This window comes from Lutra lutra, chromosome 4 (genome assembly GCF_902655055.1).
Source record: "Lutra lutra chromosome 4, mLutLut1.2, whole genome shotgun sequence".
In the NCBI taxonomy this organism is placed as follows: domain Eukaryota; kingdom Metazoa; phylum Chordata; class Mammalia; order Carnivora; family Mustelidae; genus Lutra; species Lutra lutra.
This window is the reverse complement of record NC_062281.1, coordinates 146,836,621-146,862,028: the sequence shown is the minus strand read 5'-3', so window position 1 is coordinate 146,862,028 and position 25,408 is coordinate 146,836,621. Positions and strand designations below refer to the sequence as shown.

General features: G+C 38.4%; 1 protein-coding gene across 5 annotated transcripts in view; it reads left to right on the top strand.

Annotated features, from left to right (window-relative positions):
- PATJ (PATJ crumbs cell polarity complex component) overlaps positions 1–25,408 on the top strand; it is a 373,314-nt gene that overhangs the window by 91,165 nt on the left and 256,741 nt on the right. For 3 of the 5 annotated variants that reach the window (XM_047724601.1, XM_047724599.1, XM_047724603.1), the window contains exons 18-21: positions 8,386–8,594; positions 15,035–15,152; positions 17,091–17,486; positions 22,703–22,826. In XM_047724601.1, the coding sequence (XP_047580557.1) occupies positions 8,386–8,594; positions 15,035–15,152; positions 17,091–17,486; positions 22,703–22,826 (847 nt within the window). Of the gene's footprint in view, positions 1–8,385; positions 8,595–15,034; positions 15,153–17,089; positions 17,487–22,702; positions 22,827–25,408 lie in introns of all 5 variants that reach the window. The other 2 variants (XM_047724598.1, XM_047724600.1) reach the window with 2 other exon arrangements.

Below are 25,408 nucleotides of genomic sequence, written 5' to 3'. Positions count from 1 at the left end.
TCTTTCTGGGTCTCATTTATTTCAGTTAGCGTAATGCCCTCTAGGTTCATTCATGTTGTCGCAAAATGGCAAGATTTCATTCTTTTTTGTGGCTGAGTAATATTTCGGTGTTTGTGCATCTGTGTGTGTGTGTGTGACATTTCTTTATCCATTTATCTCCTGATGGACAGGAGATGAGTTGCTTTTGTATCTTGGCCGTTGTAAATCCCAGCAGTAGGATTACTGGGGTCATAGGGTTGGTTTGTTTTCAGTTTTCTTTCTTTTTTTTTTTTTTTTAAGATTCTGTTTATTTTTTTGACAGAGAGACAGTGAGAGAGAACATGAGATAAGGTCACAGGGAGAAGCAGACTCTCCATGGAGCAGGGAGCCCGATGTGGGACTCGATCCCAGGACTCTGGGATCATGACCTGAGCCAAAGGCAGTCACCTAACCAACTGAGCCACCCAGGCACCCTGTTTTTTCAGTTTTCTTTAGGATACTTTTATTTTTCATTTTTGACGAACCTCCATACTATAGTAGTTGTACCGATTTACATTTGCACCAGTAGTGTCTGAGGATTCCCTTTTCTCTACATCCTTGCCAACACTTGTCATTTCTTGTCTTTTTGATACTGGCCATTCTTTCTAGTGTATGATATGTCATTGTGGTTTTGATTTGCATTGCCCTGATGATTAGCCATGTTGAGCATCTTTTCCTGTGTCTCTTGGCCACCTGTATATGTTCTTTGGGAGAATGTCTGTTCAGGTCCTCTATCCATTTTTAAAAATTTAATTAGGGTGGAAAAGGGCAGAGGGAGAGGAAGAGAGGGAATTTTAAGCAGGCTCCACACTCAGCATGGAGCCCCATGGGAGGCTTGATCTCATGACCCTGAGATCATGACCTGAACTAAAATCTAGTCTGGCATTTAACCAACTGAGCCACCCAGGCAGCTTTATCCAGTTTTTTTTTTTTTTAAAGATTTTATTTTTATTTATTTGACAGAGAGATCACAAGCAGGCAGAGAGGCAGGCAGAGAGACAGGAGGAAGCAGGCTCCCCGCTGAGCAGATAGCCCGATGCGGGGCTCGATCCCAGGACTCTGAGATCTTGACCTGAGCCGAAGGCAGAGGCTTAACCCACTGAGCCACCCAGGCGCCCCCTTTATCCAGTTTTTAATCAGATTGTTTTTTGGTGTTGAGTTGTAGAAGTTCTTTATATATTCTGGCTATTAACCCTTTATCAGATATATCATTTGCAAACACCTCCCATTTGCTAGATTGCCTTTTGTTTTGTCGATGGTTTTCTTTGCTGTGCTAAAGTTTTCTTTTTTTTTTTTTTTTAAGATTTATTTATTTATTTGACAGACAGAGATCACAAGTAGGCAGAGAGGCAGACAGACAGAGAGAGAGGGGGAAGCAGGCTCCCCGCAGAGCACAGAGCCCGATGTGGGGCTTGATCCCAGGACACTGGGACCATGACCTGAGCCGAAGGCAGAGGCTTTGACCCACTGAGCCACCCAGGTGCCCCTGTGCTAAAGTTTTCATTCTGGTATAGTCCTAGTAGTTTATTTTTGCATTTGTTTCCCTTGCCTGAGGAGACATATCCATAAATATGTTGGTTAGGCTGATGTCTAAGAGATTACTGCCTGTGTTTTAGGAGTTTTATGGTTTCAGTTCTCACATTTAGGCCTTTAATCCCTTTTGAATTAATTTTGTGTGTGGTGTAAGGAAACAGTCCAGATTCACCCAGCATGTAGCTGTCCAGTTTCCCCAACACCATTTATTGAAAAGACTGTCTTTTCCCTATTGTATATTCGTGCTTCTTTTGTCAATTGGCCATGTAAGCATGGGTTTATTTCCGGACTCTCTATCCTGTTCCATCGATCTATTAGACACAAGTTTTTATCTGAAATAAAATATGGTCTATCTTTTTGCCATTCTGCTATAAAGACTCCTATTTCCTTAATGCTTTTAAAAGTTAGGGTTTTATAGTACAGAATTTAAACAAAACAAAACCAAACCCAGACATTGTTCTTTATTTTGAGTGCATGGAGTTAAGTCATTGTTTATATCTTGACTTCTGTTTTTCTGCATTGGAATAATACTGCAAAGCATATAAATGTTGAATGTCAGAACAGTCCTTGGTATATGTCTCACGTTCCTCTTTTAAAAATAGCTCTTACAGATGCCCTGCCAATTTTATTAAATGTGACCACTATTCTTATTCATTTCTTCTGTCTCCTCTTTATGTAACATTTCTTCCTCCATGCATTTCCACTGAGCTTGCTATATTTGCTTCCATGGATTTGTGGTTTTACCTATGGAGCAGCTTCATGGCCAGAGTTCCCCACGCCTTTAGGTTGATATATCTCTCACAGAGCTTACATTTCAGCTGAACCACCATTCTGCCCCCAGTGATGCCCCTGCGTCTTGCCTTAGTTTATGTGAACTCTGAGCTCTTTGACCTGTGGGAATGTACACAGATATTCATGTACTACATTTTATAGACACCACAGAGACTTTGGAAATTGTGCCCATCTGTTTGGGCATAATTACTGTCACGTGTTTGTAACTGTTCATGCAAAGGTGTTACAGGTTAGATTAGCTCACCAAATGAATGGATTCTCAAGAACACATATATAGATTAAAATTTGGCAAAAAAATGCATGTTTGATTTGTACATACAGCCATGCTACACATTCTGTGCTAACTTCATCAGCTAGGTGCTGAAATATAAACCAGTGTGATAAGTAAGGGATAAGTAAGGGACTCAGTTTGCACACTTTGGCAAGGCAATAAATATATCTTCTGTCAGTTTGCCTGCTTTCGATATTAATTCATTTGGCAAATACCTGAAGATAGAGAAACTGCATCACTTAAAGGCTAAGAACGTAAACTCTGGAACTTAACCAACTGGTTTAAATTCTGGCTCTGCCATTTATCAGCTGTGTGCCTTGGTTAATTTTCCTCTTAGTTTTCTCATCTTAAAAGTAGGGATAATAATGGTACCTTCATGGTGGTTTGAAGGTTAAATGAATTCTAATAAGTAAGATTTCTAGAACATTCCTAGCACGGCAAGAACTCAGTAAGTGCTGTTTTTCTTATTCATCTATGATGGGATGTGTCCTTTGCCTTTGATGTACTTAACAGTCCAGTGAAGAGAGAGAAACCAAATAGTTTCAGTCCTTCAATATTTCAACTACTATTGAGTACCTTCCATATGGCAGTCACTACAGTTAGGTCCTGGAAGTAAAGCAGCAAATAAGCAAACATAGCTTTGCTCTCGTGAAGCTTATTTTTAGTAGGAAAGACAGTTAAAATAATTTCTGTAAAATGTCAAAAGTGTTATAATAGAGAAAATGTAGGGTGCGGTGGGTACATGTAGGAGGAGGACCTAATTTATTCTGGAGGTACAGGACAGTAAGGAAAACTATATTATGACAAATGCTCTGTGGAAGTCCTCTTTTGGATTTAGGAGTATCACAGAGTAGAAAGTTCCTGAGTCAGCTTTGGGGAGTCAGGGAAGGCTTCTAGGGAAGGCTTCTCCATCCAATGGGAACACATTGGATCTGACTCTGGTGGCAAACATGGAGAGAAGTGGCATTGGGACAGGGAAAAAGTATTTCTGGTAGGTGGAATGGTTTGTAGGATGTCAGGAAGCACATCAAAGCATTTCACAGTCCTTGGATTTCAGTAGTTCTGTATTGTTGGGACAATGTGTGGTGCAAACAGGGGTGGGCAGTGGTACATAAGGGGAGAGCAGGAGGAGTTTAGACTCAGATCTGAGGGAATTGCTCTACCAAGCAGTTAAGACTTGATCCTGAAGGCAATTTGGTGTTGTTGAAGTGTTGCAAACAGAGAAAAAATTGTAATTGCATTTTTATTTTTATTTTTTAGAATTTTTATTAATTTTGTTATTTTTATTTTTTTAAAGATTAATTTATTTGAGAGAGGGAGAGTGTGAGAGGGGGAGGTGCAGAGCGAGAAGGAGAAAGAATCCCAAGCAGACTTTGTGCTGAGCATGGAGTGTCAGGATCCCGGGACCCAGAGATCATGATCTGAGCTAAAATCAAGAGTCATTCATTTAACTGACTGAGCCACCCAGGTGCCCAATTTTTATTTTTTTAGAGAGAGAGAGAGAGAGCATGCGTGTGAGCAGAGGGGTGGGGGAGTGGGCACTGGAGAGGAAGAGAGAGAGAATCTTTAGAAGGCTCCATGCCCAGTGCAGAGCCTCATGCAGGGCTCGATCTCACGACCCTGAGATCATGACCTGAGCCAAAATCAAGAGTAGACGCTTAACTGACTGAGCCACCCAGGAGCGCCACATTTTTATTTTTGAAGATTATTCCTTTATCTCTGTGGAAAATAGACTGAAGAGGGCAAGAGCAGAGATGGGGAGATTAGCAGTTGCCTAGGCAAGAAATAATGAGAAGCTAAACCAAGGTAGTGGCAGCGGAAATGGAGAGGAGAGTCAGATGGAAAAGATAGAAGATCAAACTGACATGCTTCAGCTAGCAGCTCAGTGGAGGGGTGAGGAGAGAGGAATTAACTGAATGCTTGGGTATATGGTAATGCCACTCGCTTATGGGAGGAGAGGACTCTGTCAACTTGGATTTTCCCTACATGGAAACATCCTGTGTTTATAATATCAAACATGAATGTCACTTTAGCAAACCTCAAAAATTCTTATCTGCACTTTTCTTCAAGCAGGTACAGTGATTGTATTCACTTGTGAGACAGAGCAGTTAATTGGGTTTTCAGGATTTCATAGCTGAGTAGTGAGAAGAATTCAAGTCAGATCTCCTGTCTTCTGGTCTGGTGTCTGAGGGAGGTTAGCAGTTCTTAATTGATTGTTAGAGTTCAATAATATTTTTAAGAGCTGTAGGGAGCAACTTTCATAAATGGTTGAGTTGAGGCAAACATAGGGAATGCTGTTATAAAGTGAATAATAATATAAGCTTTTTGAATAAACAAGAAAAATCTTTCAGAAGAGAATGGCTAGCATAGTGAAAGATGCTGTTTCTTGTGTTCTGTGATTAGTCTTTAGTGCCCTCTGTTGACTGCTTAGTCTAAAACAGTGTTGAATCTGGAAAACAATGTTCCTTGCAGTGTTATTTACCAAAACAGTAAGGATTAGAGGTATTAAAATTGTGATAAAAGGTGATAAAAACTGATGGGGACTTAAAAAAAATCTGCATGGGGTTTCGCAGTTGGGTAGAGGTCTTAAGAAATATCGTCATAACATTTTGTTTGCTACAACATGTATATGCTATTGTGGGCTACATTTTCAGAAAACAGACCTTCCTGATGACGAAGAGCCTAAATCAGGCTGGTTTTTCAGCATTTTTTTATGCATCAAAGCCTCAAGAATAGCAGTCGGATGGGTGGCTGGGTGATGGACGTTGGGGAGGATATGTGCTATGGTGAGTGCTGTGAATTGTGTAAGACTGATGAATCACAGACCTGTACCCCTAAAACAAATAATACATTATATGATAATAGAAAAACAAAAAGGCGAATAAGCAAAAATAATAATAATTTTAAAAAACTAAAAAAAAAAAAGTAGGGTTTTGCCTTAAAAAAAAAAAAAAAAGAATAGCTCTCATCCCAGTAGGCAGTAGCTGTTCTTTTTCCATAGGGCAGCTACTACCTATGATGAGGATGAAAGGAAATGACTGTTCCTCATTAAAGCAGCTTCATTCAGCTACCTGAGAAATCACACCATCAGAAAAGTCATCACAGAAAATGAAATAGTGATTATACATAATGGAGCATCTTCAGAAGTTGATGGTTTGTCCTTTTTTTTTTTTTTTTTTTGACAAAGGAGCGGCCCTTGAGTTCTCTCCTCTAGGAAAAGGGGTGGTAGATTAGACTTAGTGTTGAGAATAACTAGAGGTCTAAGCCTGAATAAATTTTAGTAAGCAAGCACACCTGGTATAGTTTAAGGTCCAAAAGAAGACTGTACTTTGTATAAATGAATGCTTACCGTGACTTTTTTGTAATAAGGGAAATCTATTAATCGTTCCATTTCTGTTATTGCCCGGTTAATCTTTCTTTGAAATGTTTCTAATTATCATTTCAGCTGGTTGCATTTTGAAAACCTGTTCATCTAGTTGGGGTAAAAATAGTGCTTTTTGATTTGGTGTTCCATGAAACTGCAGAGATTGCTTGTACCAAGCTGGTGAAATCATTTATTTGCTTTTGGTATATTTTACTGTTGCAATTTTCTCTGGGAAAGTTTAGTAATTATTAATATGAAGTAATGCTAGTTGCTTTCTGTGCATTTCATGAGGGGAATATGCTATTATGTAGTTTCCCTTCCCCCCTAATAAAAAAGCCTTTCATCACAAACTGACATCCTAAATGAAGGACATAATTGTACAGCTTATTTATTAGTGTGTCAAACTTAAAATGTAATGGTTTCATATTTCAGAATGAAAAGTGTGTTGTGATTCATGGTTGCCGGTGACAAAATAGACAGCTCTTTTATATCTGCGCTGATTGCCTGCTGATATACCACTGTACTTTTTTTTTTGTTCTTTTCTTTTCTCTTCCTATGCAATAGCTCCCTCTACTTGAAAATATTGGTGTAATTATAGTTCGACACTGTATACTTTGTTATTGAGTACTCCTGACTATTTTTACTTTCCATCCTCTTCCTGAATATGAGGTGTTATACATCAGAGCATGTTAGAGATATACCAAGAATCTCTTGACCTTGGAACAGAGAAGCAAGGTTAAGGAGAGTAAGATAAGTTATGTTTGAAGGCATTTTTCAAGGAATTAGCTGTGTCGCTTTTTTTGATTTATATATATTTGGTTAAAATTCCATATAGTACTTGAAAATGAACCTTGATGTCTAAAACACAGAGGTCTATGAAAAGTGTATCAGAAAACTCAAAAGAACCATCAGCCACTTCAAACTGACAGCCTGGAACTTGGCAGATTCTCATTTTGTTAATTACAAAGTCTTCTGATTCTAACATAAAACATGGCCGTTGGTCTCTCATTTGTCAGGAAGGGTTCAACAGTAGTAGAATCTCATGTTACTACACCTTGCCTTTATGGAACAGTATGTACGTAATGAAACAGTAGGAACAAAATAAAAACAAGTATTTCACCTGGGGTCTGATTTTTTTTCTCTCCCTTATTAAGTTTGAGGTTTAGTAGTTGTACCATTATTTTAATGTGGAACAAGTAGCAGAGCATGGTAGTTAAGAGGAAGGACTTGGGAACCAGCCTGGTTGGATCTGAATCCTAGCTCTGCCACTTACCAGATGGGTAATCTTGGCAAGTTTCCTTAACTTTCTGAGCCTCAGTTCCCTCATCTGTAGAAACATAGACAAGTGTTAAGTAAAGCACTTAAAATAGAGCCTGACACATAGTACTATATATCAGTGTCCAACAAAATAAAAAATAATGGACTATAAATTTGTTCTTATTGGGGCGCCTCGGTGGCTCAGTGGGTTAAAGCTGCTGCCTTCGGCCCAGGTCATGATCCCAGGGTCCTGGGATCAAGCCCCGCATCGGGCTGTCTGCTCCGCAGGGAGCCTGCTTCATCTTCTCTCTCTCTCTCTCTCTCTCTCTCTCTCTCTCTCTCTCTCTCTGCCTGCCTCTCTGCCTACTTGTGATCTCTGTCTGTCAAATAAATAAATAAAATCTTTAAAAAAAAAAAAAAATTTGTTCTTATTAATCAAATGCATTTATTGAATGTCAACATTATCTTTCGGGCTGCTAAATAAAAAGAAAAATGGGGCCTTTCCAGTGGATCAGAATTATTTTCACATTGGTTTTGTTCATGAAGTGATGCTTATTTTCTTGTATCAGAATAGTTCTCACCAAGGGGTCCCTATACCATGTTACAATTTATATGTTATGAATTGTAGCTGTGTTATTTTTAAGCTCCTTTTTTCATACAGTGGAATATTCCATGGATTCCATATCTTTTTTGAACTTCTTTGATTTAGCATGAGGATTTTATACTGGTGGAATACATAAAAAGTGAAGTTTCATTTACCGTAGTTCCTTCTCTTAGAGCCTACTTACTGCCCAAGAGCAGACTTGTCTTTGGCCTATAATATGACTGTGCGTGAGGATATCAGAGAGTCTTGTTCAGCTGTCATCAGACTTCTTGTGGCCCAATAAAATACCGGTCACCGAAAGTTCAAAAAAGAAATTTGTAGATATTGAACCCTCAGACACATAGCTGAAATTGTTAAGATGATGTTTCTGCCTTGATATAAAATGATATTTGTGTGGATATATAGAGTGATACTGTAATAGATTTTTGACCTCTTTGGAAGAATATCCCCAGAATGCTGGATACTTACTGTAAATAGTGAAATCAGATTCATGAGTCTATGCGTTTTCAGAAACTGACTTACCTTTCTTCTTGGCTTGATCCTTAGGACCCTTTAGATCCCACAAGATCAGTGATTGTGATCCGTTCCCTGGTGGCAGATGGTGTTGCAGAAAGAGGGGGAGAGCTATTACCTGGGGACCGCCTGGTCTCAGTTAATGAATACTGTTTGGAAAACACCACACTTGCCGAAGCTGTGGACGTGTTGAAAGCTGTGCCGCCAGGCATTGTACGCCTCGGCATCTGTAAGCCCTTGGTAAGTGTTCAATGTTGTTAATATAGGACGTGATCATAGTGTAATACTTAAGAACATGGATTTTGGAGACAAATACACCAATTTCAAATTCCTCTTCCACAGCTTATTCTCTCTGTGTCCTAAGAGAAGTTTCTTAGGTCCTCGACTTAAAAAGTTAGAAATGTAATACCTATCTCATAAGATTTTGGGGACTAAAGATTAAGTGTGTGCACATTGTTATATAAATAGTAGCTACTAATGTTGCTAGTCCTTTAGCTTTTCCTACTATCTTTATCTTCATAATATTAGCAAAGATCTGCACGTTCTCATCATATTCCTTATGATGTAAATTTCAAAAGTCTATGCATTTTAAGTTTCACTTAGAAATGATGTTGAGAAGGCATGATAAGTTAAAATCCAGTTAACTATATTGTTTTAACTGTAGGCAGTGGGATTTGAATATGCTCTTCTGCCCATCAAAGTGCCTTAATAACCCCTAGCATCTAGAACTCCGTGTGGTCAGGTCATCTTGAAGTTCTCTTACTGCTTATCCTTATGTACCAGGTCAGATTAGTGTTTATGACTAAGGGCCATATTACAATTAGGGTGCTTCTGAGGTTCCCCAGTGCAACAAAATACTTGATGATAATTTGCAAGCAGTATGAAGATATTCTTGAGTGCTTACTGTATGTCAGTATTTTAAAACTTTTACATGTATTAACTAGTTTAATCCTCCTGGCAACTTGAAGAGATTACAGATGAGGCCATCAGGACACAGAGAGTTGAGCAGCTTATCCTCAGTGATGTAGCTAGTAAGGGACAGAGTTGGGGTATAAACTCAGGGGGCTTCAGACCACAGTGCTGTATATTTAACTTGTTGTGAGTTTAGTTTGCAGGCAGCCCTTTTGGAAACAGAGCGATAGTCTTAGTAAAGTGTTAAACTGGATTTTAAGAAACCTGGACTCCGTTTCTACCTTTCCTATGAGTCAGCCCAGTAGGTTTCAATGCAAAGATATGTAATATACATGAGGATCACCTGGGAGTTGACTAAAATGCAGTTTTGGAGGTCCTACCCTCAGAGATTCTCATCTAGTCATTGGGATGTGCTGTTGAGGGATCTGCCTCTTCAGTGAATTACCCCTATAATTCTGATGAAGAATTTCACACTTTGAGAAACGTTGTCCTAGTAATTTTTTTTTTTTTTAAGATTTTATTTATTTGATAGAGAGACACAGTGAGAAAGGGAACACAAGCAGGGGGATTGGGTGAGGGAGAAGCAGGCTCCCCGCTGAGCAGGGCATCTGATGCGGGACTCAATCCCAGAACCCTGGGATCATGACCTGAGCCAAAGGCAGACGCTTAATGACTGAGCCACCCAGGCGCCCCTGTCCTAGTAATTTGATCATCATTATACTACCTTTCTTCTCTGAGCCCATTTTTTCATCTCTGAAAAGACTGACCAAGAATAGAGGACTCCTAAAATCTTTCTTAACTCTAAGATTGTTTTTTTCTATGAAATATATTAATAAGCTATATGAATATGTTAACATACCACACATGTCCATATGTATAGGTAAATATAGATAAATATCTTCATTTACAGATATGTAGGTATAGATATATAGATAGAGATAGCTCCTGTATTACATGTAGTATTTATGTGTTGGGGATCCTCAACATGGCCTTCATGAATTCCCCATAAAGATGCCGGTATGTTATACTATCACACACTCTAAATATTTCAAAATGGAGTATAGCACATAGCTAATCAAAGTTCTTGACTTTGTCTTCTATATTTGGTGTATGGGTGTTGCCACAGCCAACATGAGACACCAGGAGTTGCCTATTTTGATTTCTGGACAAATTCATTTGCAGGGAGGAACTTGATGTCTTTATGGAGATTTCATCTTCTTGGTTGTGGCAGGGGTAGGGGGTTGTTGTCTCGATTTTCCCTGATGAGTACTTGCCCGGTTACTTGGGCTGCCAGAGTTTGGGCTCCCAAACTATTTATGTCCTGGAGGCCTTAAACAGCATGACTTTACTCTGAAGCACTTGAGGGATGTGTCAGGTGGTACAGAAATCAGAGCTTCGTTACTGCCTGGGTACAGATTCCTGGGCTATTTCTGGTGGAGGGAGAGCTGAAGAGACTTCAGGATATGAGAGCCGCATTCTGAGAGGGTTTTCGAACGTCATAATTGTGAGGTGGACCTTTGCCTAGGCTCCTCTTTGTGAGTAGGGGAGTGGGAAGCCACAAAAGGGATGAAGACAAAGGTCACTTTTAGGACTCTAAAAGATTCTTAGTGGAGGGGTACCAGAGTGGCTTAGTCAGTTAAGCTGTTGTCTTCAGCTCAGGTTATTGTCCCAAGGTCCTGGGATTGAGTCCCGCTTCAGATCCCCTGCTCAGCGGAGAGCTTGCTTCTTCCTTTCTCTCTGCCTGCTGCTCTGGCCACTTGTGCACACACTCTCTTTCTGTCAAATAAATAAATAAAATCTTTAAAAAAAAATTAATGGAATTACCATTAATTCCTTCTTTAATTTCCGAGTACCTTTAGCAAAACTGCTCATGAGCTGTAAATAGTGATACATATAGATCTTCATTAAGGTCTCAGTCTCTCTGGTGGCCCACTTGGTGGCCACTTACCTTATCACGTAATGAGCATTCACTTAGTCCTCTGCAGAAGTAGGGAAGAGACTGTGAAGAAGGTGGCCCAAAGTCATCTTGGGCCATAAAGACTATGAATATATAAAAGTTAGGAGAACACGAATTTTTTTATTAAGTCAGGTATTATATTGTTATACATTGTCTATATAATGTGTTTCATATTATATATTTTCATGTTAATCATGAATGGGGTTTATCTTCTCGTTTCTACAAATTCATCTCAAATACACCAGATCCAGAAAAACGAATGAACTGACTTTAAAAACTGCATTGTATCTTTGTAACTAATAGGTCAGAGCTGGCGATGGAGTTCTTGAACCAGACAGCTGTGAGTTTCTGCTTAGTTCTGTGATTTGCAAGGTTGTGTGTCCATGGGCCAGTTCTTTAACCTCATCAGCTCCCACTTCCTTGTCTGTAATGTGGGGACTGCATGACATAGTTGAGATCCCAGACCGTAAAGCCGGATAGTTCCAATTCTGGGTGTGTAACTGATTAGTTATGTAATTTTTTACTCATCTGTAAACTAGGGTTAATAAGACTACCTACTTTTTAGAATGTTTATTAATATGCTAATGAATATACTAAATTGAATATTTAAAATGTTTAAACCAATGTCTGGCACATCGTGTCATAAGTATATATATATTTTGCCACTATTTTTATATAAATACAAAATATAAAGCCCTGACTTGGATTGCTGTGAAAATTAAGTTGAGACAGAGCATATGAAGTATTTACCGTGGATCGTGATTTAGAGCTAGGACTTCATAAATGGTAGCTATGTTCTGACCTAGGACTGCTATTGAGCTGGTAGACACCAGGATGGCTGAAACTTTTCAGATGGCAAGTGACTGCACTGTACCTTTGTTAAATATTTTGATATTATCCTGTATATACTGATACATTTCTTTTTTTCCTTTTTTTTTTTTTACATTTCTTTTTTTAGAAAAGATTTTATGTATTTATTAGCGAGAGAGAGTGTGAGAGTGTGAGTGAGAAGAGGGGCAGATAGGGAGAGAGAGAATCTCAAGCCTACGCCATACCAAGCACGGAGCCCTATATGGGGCTCAGTCTCATGACCCTGAAATGATGACCTGAGCCAAAACCAAGAGTTGGATGCTCAGCCAGCTGAGCCACAGAAGTGCCCCTATACTGATAAGTCTTCTTCTTTTTTTTTTTTTTCTTTAAGATTTTATTTATTTGACAGAGAGGGAACAGAAGCAGGGGGCACAGAAGAGAGAGAGAGGGAGACGTAGACTCCCCACTGAGCAGGGAGCCCAATGCAGGGCTTAGTCCCAGGACCCTGGGATCATGACCTGAGCCGAAGGCAGACGTTTAACAACTGAGCCACCGAGGTGCCCCATATGATATTTTTTAATATTAAGTTCCTTTTTTGGTATGTTTTTAAATTTAAGGAATACTTTCCCCCCCACATAGTATGTTTCTGTTTAGTCAGATCTTCTTTTACTCTTTTCTCCTTAAATGTGCCATACAGTCTTTTTTAGTTTAATTCTGAGATAATTTACTGCTTTACCCCTCCTTTGTGAATAATGTCTTATTTTCTGTTACATTTTCAAACTAGCTATTGCTGAAGTAGAGGTAATGATACTGACTTGGTAATTTGATCTTATATCTGACAAACATGTGAAACTCTAATTTGTACTTCTGTTGAATTTTCTTTTTAAAAAGTTTATTTATTTACTTATTTATCTATTTCTCTATCTATCTATCTATTAATTTTTCATCACGGTAAGTGCCCTTCATCTGTTCCTCCATCCACACCCCCCCCCCCCCATCCTGGTAATCATCAATTTGTCCTCTATAGTTAAGAGTCTGTTTCGGGGCACCTGGATGGCTCAGTTGATTAAGCATCTGCCTTCGGATCGGGTCATGATCCCAAGATTCTGGGATCAAGCCCCCTATCGGGCTTTTTACTTGGTGGGGAGCCAGCTTCTCCCCTGCCTGCTGCTCCCCCTGCTTATGCTTGCTCGCTTGCTTTCTCTGTCAAATAAATAAATAAAAATCGTTTAAAAAAAAAGTATATTTCTTGGTTTGTCTTTTTTTTCCTTTGCTTGTTTGTTTTGTTTCTTAATTCTACGTATGAGTGATGAGATCGTTTGGTATTTACCTTTCTCTGACTGACTTATTACATTTAGTATTATATTCTCTAGCTCCATCCATGTTGTAAATGGCAAGATTTCATTTTTTTTAATGGCTGAATAACAGTCCATTGTTTATTTATACAACACATCTTCCTTATCCATTCATCTATTGATGGACATTTGAGCTGCTTATTTCCAAAGTTGGCTATTGTAAATATGTTCTAATAAACATAAAGGTGCATGTATCTTTTCAAATTAGTGTTTTCTTATTCTTTGAGTAAATACTCAATAGTGGAATTACTAGATCACATCGTATTTCTGGCCATCTGTATCTCTTCTGTCTGTTCATGTCTTCTGCCCATTTTTTTTTTTAAAGATTTTATTTATTTATTTGACAGAGAGAGATCACAAGTAGACGGAGAGGAAGGCAGAGAGAGAGAGAGGGAAGCAGGCTTCTTGCTGAGCAGAGAGCCCGATGTGGGACTCGATCCCAGGACCCTGAGATCATGAACTGAGCCGAAGGCAGCGGCTTAACCCACTGAGCCACCCAGGCTCCCCTTCTGCCCATTTTTTAATTGGATTATTTAACTGGATTTTTTTTGGGTGTTGAGTTGTATCAGTTCTTTATGTATTTTGGATACTAACCCTTTACTGGATATGTCATTTGTAATACCTTCTCGTATTCTGTAGCTGGCTTTTAGTTTCGTTGATTGTTTCTCTTGCTGTGCACAAACTTTTTATTTTGATGTAGCCCTGATTGTTTATTTTTGCTTTAATTTCCTTGCCTGAGGAGACATATCTAGAAAAATGTTCCTACAACTAATGTTAGAGAGATCACTGCTTATGCTTTCCTCAAGGATTTTTATGGTTTCAGGTCTTACATTTAAGTCTTTAATCCGTTTTGAGTTTATTTTTGTGTATGGTGAAAGAAAATGGTCCAGTTTCATTCTTTTGCATGTACTTTTAGGAATACTTAAAAAGAAAAAATGAGTAGCTTTGACACAAATATGGAGTTCTTTTTAATTATTAAAGAAAAGTTTGTTCTCATGAAACAATTTGTGTAAGTTTTATTGTGTCCTTGCACTTAATGGAAAGATGAGAATTAATCTGAAGAGAGTTCAAGAGTATTTTCTTGATTATAAGAGTTCTTCCTATAGTAGCCAGAGGTGGGAAGGGGTGGGTAAAATGGATGAAGGTCGTCAAAAGGTGCAAACTTCCAGTCATAAGATAAATATGTCCTGGGGATGTAATGTACATCATGATCACTTTGGTTAGCAAGACCATATTGTATATTCGAAAGTTTTAGATACAATTAAATTTATTACAACTTTGCAATATATACATACATCTAATTATTATGTTGTATAATGTTATGTGTCAGTTATATCTCGGTAAAAGATAGCTTCGTGTTGACAAAAACATCTCTACAATTGTGCTAATAAATAAATAAATAAATAAATAAATAAATATTTTTTTCCAGGGGTGCCTGGGTGGCTGTTAGTTGAGCCTCAGCCTTTGGCTCAGGTCATGATCCCAAGATCCTGGAATTGAGCCCTGCAGACACCCTACTCAGCAGGGAGTCTGCTCCTCCCTCTTGCATTCCATCGCCTCCCCCCCTTGCTCTCTCATGCGTGCTCTCTCCCTCAAATAAATAAATAAAATCTTTCAAAAAATAAAATTAAAATTGTTTCTGTTTTCAGGAAGATGATAAAGAGGAAGAAAGTCATATTTTACATTCAAACAACGATGAAGACAAGACTGAACTTTTGGAAACAATTCATGACATAAATTCATCTTTGATACTTGAAGCACCCAAGGTATTTAGTAAATCAATTTCATATTCGAATGGTTTGCTGTGAACTAACATTTCTATAAAGAAGACAAAAGCTTGTTCTCACTCTTGGCTAAAGAGATATAAATTAAATGATCCTCTTTTTTATTTATTTTATTTTATTTTTTGATTTTTTTAAAAAGATTTTACTTACTTATTTGCCAGTGAGAGAGGGAACACAAACAGGGTGAGTGGCAGAGGAAGAGTAAGGCTTCTAGCTGAGTAGGGAGTCCAATACGGGGTTCCATCCCAGGACCCTGGGACCATAATCTGAGCCTTAGGCAGACACTTAAGGACTGAGCCACCTGGCGTCCCGCCTTTTTTTTTTTTTTAATGAACTGTTTTCCCTCTTGTATCTCAGTGGCTTCATAAATGACATAGGCCAGATATAAGGCATTTTCAAAGCACAAACATACCTTATTTTATACTACAGATACACTCTTAAAATTTTGAGGAGAGAACACAATGTTTGAAAATAGGCATGCATTTAAAATGCTGTAGAAAACAGAGCTATACTAAAGGACTTCTTACCGAATACTCCCTATAGAAGAGTTATTTAGTCAAACCTTTCTTTCCGCTTTAATTTTAGGAAGTGTATTTTGAAGCTTTTCCTTTTTTATTCTGAATATGAATTGTGGTTATTTTGCTCTTTGAAGGTAGAGTATGGTATTGCCTTACCTGATAACAACCATCTGGTGATAGTCTTTGCATAATTTATTGACAGTGCCTCAAGCTGATATTTATTTCTGTACTATACATTGTGGGTTTTTTTTTAAGTTTAGACATTTTTTGTTAAAATTTCATAAGTGTATGACATCTTCAAATATACCCTGTAAACACACCTGTAAAAAAATTAGCTGGCTTGCAATATTTGATACACTATAATAATTTAAAGGTGGGAAGTAGTAGGTTCATTCCATGAATTTGCATTTGGTAATATTTAGTGAATAGGGGTCTGCAGGAAATGTCATTGATCTCTCAAGAGGAATTGAGCCTCCTTGTGCTTAGCACTCTTCAGGATCCCCAGGGTTATATTAGAGGCTGCGCAAATCCATACATTCCTCAGGCATTACCTAGGAACTCAGCAAAGTTTCTGCACATGTATGACTAGTTTCAGTTGTATGTACTTCTAAGTCGTGAAATATAAATTAATTAAAAAGCACACTATATTCATTTCTTTTTGCCATATAATTTCAGTGCAGTTGAAAAAACATATTTCTGGGGGTGCCTGGGTGGCTCGGTGGGTTAAGCCTTTGCCTTCGGCTCAGGTCATGGTCTCAGTGTCCTGGGATTGAGCCCTACATTGGGCTCTCTGCTTGGCAGGGAGCCTGCCTCTCTGCCTACTTGTGATTTCTGTCAAATAAATAAATTAAATTAAATAAACATTTCTGTATCAGGGCATATTATAAAATAGTCATACTCAAGGTAGTTGGGACATATGTCTCATATCTTTATAGATACTGCTTTTTGACAATTTCAATAGCCATAATTCCATCTGAGTTTTACATAAGCTTGAAAATCCTGACTTTTTAAATCTTTGCTTTCTTAGATATGATGTGTGTCCGTGTTTATGTACTACTTCTGTATAAGATGTATGAGCCAAATGTTCAGTGCAGCAGGTTAACAAAATTCCTATTTCTGATTGAGAATTTTCAGGTGGTTAACGTGTAACAGACCTTTTGGAATAGTCATTCACCTTGCCGAGGGCAGATTGCTGCCTCTTACTGTTTGTACCTTTCTTTGCGTTGAGGGTTGTGTGGGAGGGAGCACTTACTTCTCCTCCTTTGTAATGGAGAGCCGTTCCAGGTAACTGTGCCTGGGTGAGGAATATAGTCACTGAGGTTCTGTCAGGGGTTAACTTCCTAGCGAATCCCCGTAGAGTGCCACTGCAAAAAAAAATAATTTTTGCAACTTTTATTTACAGGAATTTAGAGATGAACCCTATTATAAAGAAGAACTTGTAGATGAGCCATTCCTCAATTTGGGAAAGGCTTTTCAGTCCCAACAGAAAGAGATAGACCACAGCAACGAGGCCTGGGAGATGCATGAATTTCTGATTCCTAGATTGCAGGAGATGGGGGAAGAAAGAGAGATGCTTGTTGATGACGAATATGAGCTATATCAAGATCCCTTGCAGTCCATGGACTTGTATCCCTCATCACACCTTCAAGAGGCTGCTCCTGTTCCCTCTGTGAAGGAACTTCACTTTGGCACTCAGTGGTTGCATGACAGTGAACCACCTGAGCTTCAGGGAGCAAGATCCATGGTGAGTCTGTACTCCCCGGAGACGCAGCAGTACGGCTACAGCACGGAAAACATGGTAAGGGATGAGAACGGCTCTTCCACTTCCCTCCTCCTTCCCCTGCCTCCCAACCCCTGTTCCAAAGTCATGTAACTTTCAAAAGAACCAAATGTAATGGAAAATATAATTTTTGTAATTAATCATTTTTCCAAGATGTACCACATTGTGTAATGCTGAACTAAGTATAAACTCATCTTTTCTGTATTACACAACTCCTAGTAAGAGTCAGTAAGCTGCAGGTGCCTTTTATGGTGGTTTATAGTGGGGTATGCCTTGTTGTTTTTTTTGTTTTGTTTTTGTTTTTTTAATGATGTGTTTCTCCAGATTATCTATTTCAAAGAAGAGTTCTTTTGCCATTTGTGATTTTTTTTTTGTTCCCTCAGAGTGACAGGGCTCCATATTTCTCATATTGTGTATTATGTTTATCAAGGAAGATCAAGGCAAAATTGACTCAAGATACATTGTTTATGTCTTATTTATCCACACTGTTTTCTGTGTTATATATGATACTAAATAGAAGGTCTCTGAACTCTTAAAAATTATCTTTACATTTGTGTTATTGCCTATTTTCAACTTGGCAGGAAAGCATTATATTTCAGTAGGTTTGCCCTTGCTATGGGGATCACCAATAAACTTTATTTTTATAAAATTAGGGTTAAGTGGTCACCAATTGGAGATTTTCATTAGGGACATTTTTAATGTTTTAGATTTGTTTGTTCATTTTATGACCCAGATTAACTTCCAGGGAAAAGACAAGAAAATTATTATATAGAGGTGTTTTGTTTTGTTTTGTTTTTTTAAGAGAGGGAGAGGGAGTGTATAGGGGACAGAGGGAGAAGGAGAGAGAGAATCCAGCAGGCTCCTTGACCAGTGCAGAGCCCAACATGGGGCTTGATCTCACGACCTTGTGATCATGACCTGAACTGAAATCAAGAGTTGGACGCTTAACCAGCTGACTCACGTAGGAGCTCCTAGGGGTATTTTTTTACAAGGTCGTTTAGCAGTATGTTTAGATACAGTACAGTACTCCCCACACTGAGATCAGCAACTTTCTTCTAGTGCTGTAGGGAGCATGCTTTTCTTTGCTCTCTCAGAGGGCCCATAGAGCTAGTTTCTTTGCTCTCTCCTTCCTCAGACCTATCCTTCTTTCCCCACTTTTGCAAATGCTATGGGTTCTTCTTCTATACAAGGTGCTATACAAGCTGTGCTTAATGGAACGCAAGAGGACTGTGGGCAATCTACCAGAGAACAGATGTTTTGGGATTATGTGAATAATGCCTGGATATGGGCAGAGGTGACAGAGAATCACCTGGTGTGTTGCCATTGACATTGGTGCTTTCTTTCCTTGCCAGTCCCATTCCTGTATCTATAAGTACTCGAACCCAAACAGAATATTCAGTTATATAGAGCAAATTCTAATCACAGATTAGTGAATATTCATAAATACTCACTTGTTGTGCCTTTCATCTACAAAAAGAAAATTTTCTATTTACCCAAATATAAGGCAACCTGAAGTAGAGGCCCATTTTAGTATATAAACTTTTAGGGTTCTAGATTAAATAGTCACAGGTACATTCACAGTATTTACTTTATAAATTTAAGCATTAACATTTTTTAAACTCCCAAATATTAAATTTTTTGCCTGTTCTCACATTTAATGACATAATTGTGTTCAGATGGCTTCGGTACATATTTATGTCTATAAATACATTATCACTAGAAGCACTTTCCCATCATTTAATACAGTTTTTGGAATATATCATCTTAATTTTCATCTAGGTTGTTTGAGATACAGTAATTTTTTAATCCATACTATCAGTCAGAATTTTTTCCTTATCTCAAGTACTCATTTGCATAACAATAGGCTTAAAATTCCTTTTCTAAGTGCATAGTCATGATCTTCACTATATAACCATTTACTCTATTGTTTGTTAAAGTGCTATTTTAAAAAGCTTGTTTATAGCAACATTCATTGCTCACAATTTGAAAGACATGCATCCTAATTACTAAATCTGTGTTAAATTTCCTAGCTTCTTTCTTTTTATTTTCTATTTCTGATTCTGTGAGGTGACCTATAAGCTCTCTAAAACGGCACTGATTAAACTTGTTTCCACCCCAGTGGTGCCTGGGTGGCTTAGTCGATTAAATGTGCAACTCTTGGTTTTGGCTCAGGTCATGATCTCAGGGTTGTGAGATTGAGTCCCACGTGGGGCTCCATGTCAGGAGCCTGTTAGGGATTCTTTCTCTCTCCCTCTTCCTCTGCTCCTCCCCTCCCCTCCAACTTATACACTCTCTCTTGAAAAAAAATTACTTTCAGCCCTAATATGTCTTGTCTGCACAATATTTCATTTTCTTTAAATAATTATATCTTCTTGTTTTGGGCATTCTTTTCCTCCTTTCCTGAACTCCACAATGATGGCAGTGTAAAAGAGGAAAGTTTTTCCTCTACCCTCTTGGTTCTTTGGCTGGGGCCTTGGAAATTAAGCTGATGAAAGATTAACAAAAGAAAGACAATTTATTAGGGCGCCTGGGTGGCTCAGTGGGTTAAAGCCTCTGCCTTCGGCTCAGGTCATGATCCCGGGGTCCTGGGATCGAGCCCCACATTGGGCTCTCTGCTCAGCAGGGAGCCTGCTTCCTCCTCTCTCTCTGCCTGCCTCTCTGCCTACTTGTGATCTCTCTCTCTGTCAAATAAATAAATAAATAATCTTAAAAAAATGTTTATTAACTAGTGTGGCATGCACTCATGCAGTACAAACTCAGTGATGAGTAACTCAAAGGGGTGGTTAGAGCTTGGGCTTATATAGCTTCTTAACAAAGAACGATACATTTATTGAGAAGTGACAAGACAAAGGAAGAGGAGTTTAGGTTTTAGGGTCACAGCTGCAGGAAGGTAATTATAAGGGGGAAATTGATGGAAGATAAGGGCTTTTTTTAGTTAGGTTTGTTAATAGATTGAAAGTCTGTCCCTATTAAACAGTAACTATCCATTCTCCCCTTCTCTCATCCCCTGGCAAACAGCCATAGTCCTACTTTCTTTCTCTAAGAATTATGATGACTTTAGGTACCTCATTTAAGTGGAATCATAGAGTGTTTGTCTTCTTGTGTGAGGCTTATTTCATTTAGCACGATGCCTTCCAGGTTCATCCACATTGTAGCAAGTTTTGGAATTTTCTCCCTTTATAAGGCTGAATAATATTCCACTGTGTGTGTGTGTGTGTGTGTGTGTGTGTGTGTGTGTATTCAAGTCTGTTTAACCATTCATCAGTCGATGAACATCTGGATTATTTCTACTTCTGGCTACTGTGAATAATACTGCCGCAAGCACTGGTATAAATGCCAGTGATTATTAAATGATTAATGAGTGGATTTAAGTAAATGATCAGAAAGGTATAATTCAAATGATTATTTTTTAAATTTTTTGGTGTATATACCCAAAAGTTAAATTGCTAGATCCATATGGCAAGTCTCTGTTTAATTTTGGGGGGGAACCACTGTCTTATTTCTACAGTAGTTGCACCATTTTATATTCCCACCCATCGTGCACAAATTTTCCAAATTTTCCACATGCCTGCCAATACCTGTTTTCTTTCTTTCTTTTTTTAAAAAATATTTTATTTATTTATTTGAGAAAGAGAGAAATCACAAGTAGGCAGAGAGGCAGGCAGAGAGAAGGGGGGAAACACGCTCCCTGCTGAGCAGAGAGCCCAATGTGGGGCTCCATCCCAGGACCCCGAGATCATGACCTGAGCCAAAGGCAGAGGCTTTAACCCACTGAGCCACCCCGGTGCCCCAATAACTGTTTTCTGTTTTTTTTTTTTTTTTTTTTTTAAGGTGCAAAGTAGTATATCTTATTGTGGTTTTGATATACATTTTTCTAATTACTATTATTAGGAAAAGTTGAGCAATTTTGCATATGCTCATTGGCTACCTTCATATATTCTCTGGAGGAGTGTCTAAATTTTTTGCCGCTTTTCAAAAGATCTGACCCTTGCCTGAGGATTAGTTACCTAACACTGATTGTATGTTCTTATTTTCTTCTCTATTTAGAAAAACTCATTTTCCTAAGGAGTTAACTCTCTCTATTGAAATTCAGATTCAGATATTAATTCTCTTATTCCTGTTACAAAATTGCCATTAACATTTTTTAAGTCCAAAATTTGCTGTAAAATTTCTTCTAAGTATTTAGTGCCTGTCATCTCCTCCTTAATTGCCTCTCTAAGAAATTCTTCTTGCTTCTTTTATTCTATAGACAGCTAGGTTGTTGTAGCTACTTTCTCACCCCAATTTAATATTTGAGTTGAATTCTATGTTCTGTAAGCTCCATTGGATATCTGATAGAGTTCTGTACTTAGCTATATTCATAATCTGAATGGAAAAAGTTAGCAGTTTTTGGTACATCAATTTATGAGACATCCTTCTCTTACCATTGAAGTCTGACCAATATAACCACTTAATGTACACAATGGACCATATAAAAGATGTCATTCACTTTTTTTGTTTTAAATGACTTAAATTTCCAACAATAGAGAATAACAGTGTTACTCATCTTAATTGAGGTATGTCCCTCTGGTGGCCCTGATGGTATCATTTCATTTTATGCCTATAAAAGTTTGTAAGATATAATAATAGGGGTACCTGGGTGGATCAATTGGTTAAGTATCTCCCTTCAGCTCAGGTCATGATCCTAAGATCGTGGGATGGAGCCTCTGCTTCTGCCTCTTCTTGCTCCCTGCTCATGCTCTCTCTCACTCTCTCTCTCTCTCTCTCAAATAAATAAGTAAAATCTTTAAAAAATATATCATAATAAAATATATTAGTGAAGATTGTTTGTTCTGGAAGATTATAACTTTTGGAAACCATAGGAGATATGTATCAAAGGAAAACAAGCAGAAAGCGCAAAAATTATTGACTGTGCTTTATTTTAGGTTTGGGTAACTGGTATTCACCAGGCAGATAAAAGTGATAGGGAGGGCAAAGCAAGAGCTTAGAGCTATGAAAATCCCCCACCAAGTTGTTTTGGGATCATTGGTGAAGCTTTTGAGGTTGTGATCCAGTGTGACCCATGAGTTAGTTGTATGTTAGCCAAAGGAAATATATTGTATTAACCTGTTACTTTGCAGATACATTTGTAGGGCCAGTTTTCTGCTATTATTGTTACGTGGTTTGAACAACATTACAATGTTCCTCACTTTATCACACAGTACTAATGCATTTCTGTCTTTCTTCCTCTCAAGATGAAAGAAAATTTTGGCATCAGTTCCCTACCCTCCATATCCTCATCTGAAGGAAACAGTCAACAAGGCAGATTTGATGATCTGGAAAATCTTAATTCATTAACAAAAAGCAGTCTGGATTTAGGTTTGTGGTTTTGTTTCTCATTAACACAAATTACATTATTCTGCCATCTCTCAGTTTTGTTTTTATATACGATAACTCTTACTGTCATATTTTCACTCATTATGATGCAAATTTAAATCTGTTAATCTACTTCAGAATATCTCAAAGAATAAACATGGCTCGTACGTCAATGGAGAAGTTTCAGATTCTGTTTTCTGTGAGGGCTGTATTTTCAATGGTTGATTTTGCTTTTTATGAGCTGTATGGATTAAAACTAAAACTAGTACCTTATGTGCTAAATCTGAAATAAGTCTACTAATATATATTAAAAATCTCTGATGCTATTAAGTGATACTGTTAGCTCAATGAATGGGGTTGTTAAATATTAATAAAGAGAGGCATATTTTAAACATTAATGAAACATTTTTATAGCCATATATTATGGTCAGTTTTGGTGCATTAATAACTTAGTTTCCATTAAAGAATCCTAAAAGTGTAGTGCCTCTCCTTGCCTACCCCCAATATTGATTCTTATACAATTTTGAAAACTTGACTTTGAAACATAATTTTTCTTCATCCAACACTGAAATATCGAAGGCTGTTATATTATTAAGATCCCTAGGTGAGACAGTTAAGTTCTTTCATAGCACTGGGATTTATAGAGCCATTGTTCAGGATTTATGCTGTCCTTCATGTGTTATGAGTCTGCTTATAGGAAGTCTTTCTCTTTGGGCAGTTCTTAGTTGTATGGTAATGCATTGTAGGGCCAGAGTGCACTATAGAAGGTTATAAAATGGTTTCTATGAATTCAGCATTCTGTTGAATTCTGAAGAATGGAATCCTTAGTGTTAAAGATTGAAGCCATCAATTGGTGGCTCAGTTTGTTAAGTGTCTGGCTCTTGATTTCAGCTCAGGTCATGATTTTAGGGTCGTGAGGTCAAGCCCAGCGTTGGGCTCTTTTCTGAGTGTGTAGCCTGCTTCAGATTCTCTCCCCCTGCCTGCCTCTCCTTATCCCCTCTCGCTCGCTCTCTCAAAAAAAAAAAAAAAAAAAAGATTGGAGTCATCTATGAGATGATAACAGTTGTCACTTCCCTGTGAGTCAAAACACAGCATGGGTAGTTAATTTTGAATATCTAAGATTAGATTTTATCCAGAGTTTATCCAGTTTTTCATGATACATAACTAATCGTGACTCAGATAAAAATGGGGCTTTTTCTCCCACAAGTGTCGCATTATACTGTTTTTAAAAATTTACCACATTTCTATTGTCCTCTAAGTACGTGGAGAAGATTCATGACACAAATGAAGGAATAACTAAATTAATAGGCCATATCTGTTTGATTGTCATTGATACTTTATAGCAATGTCATTACTATTTTGGACAAAGTGACTCTTTGCTGAGGAGAGCTGACCTGGGCATGGTAGAATGTTCAGCAGCTTTCCTGCCTTTTAACCCTAATGCCAGTGGTACTCTCATTCTGAGTCATGATCAAAATCAAGTGTCTCCAGACATTGCCAAATGTCCCCTGGGGGCTACAATTGCTCCTGGTTGAAAATCATTTGCTGCTTTGTGCTGTTAGGATTAAAAGGATAGACTGGCTAACAGGGGTGAGTATGTGTGGGGAGGAGCAGCAGAGCTGGGAAGAACACAGGGAAAATAGTCCCTCTTGAGCTCTGCTCTGTGTATTATTTAAGTGATTGGCAAGTGATTACCAAATTGGCACCAACTTGGTGGCTTAATTCCCTCACTGTTCTCAAGGCCTGAAGTCCTAAATCAAGATGCTGTGCTGCTACTGAAGGCCTGAGGGAAATTTTGCTTTTTCCTGCTTCTGGTGGCTGTACCTTTTCTTGGCTCATGGCTGCTTCACTGTGATGTCTGCCTCTGTCTTCACACTGCTGTCCTCTCTTATCCCTGTGTCTTCTCTTCTTTGCCTCTTATAAGGACATCTGTCATTGGATTTCGGGCCCACTTGGGTAACCCAGGATGGTCTCATCTCACAATGCTTAATTATATCCACGAAGACTTTTTTAAATCAAAGTAAGGTCCCATTCATCGGTTCCGTGGTTGGGTCTGTCTTTTAGAGAGGTCCCCAGTCTGCCCACTACACTGCCTTAACCTAATACTTTGCAAGGCCCTGGAAATTGATTTTTTTTTTTTAGAGATTATAGTTTGGGGAGTGAAGTTAGACTTGTGTATGTTAGATCTGTCCTCACCGGAAAAGCATTTGTAACCACATGCTGTTAAGGAAATTTTTGAAAGCCTCTAGGATGCTGTGCAGTAGGCATGACAGTTGGGATTAATGCTAACTGTAGGTAGGCTGAGAAATTATTAATACAGAGCTGACACGGATTTCAGCGGCATCCATATTGACTTCATTCTACTCAAGGTTTGACTTTGCTCTCGAGATCCCGTCCAGCAGACGGCTGACTTTCAGTCCCAGGTCCCTCTGCACCACCGGGCAATCCCGCAGGCTTCTCCACGCCCCACCTATAAAATGAAAGATTTAGGCTAAGTGTCCTCTAAGCCCTCTTTCAAATCTGTGACTCTTTGACCACTAATTATTAGTAACAGGCGATGTTAGATTTATCTCTGAACGACTAAA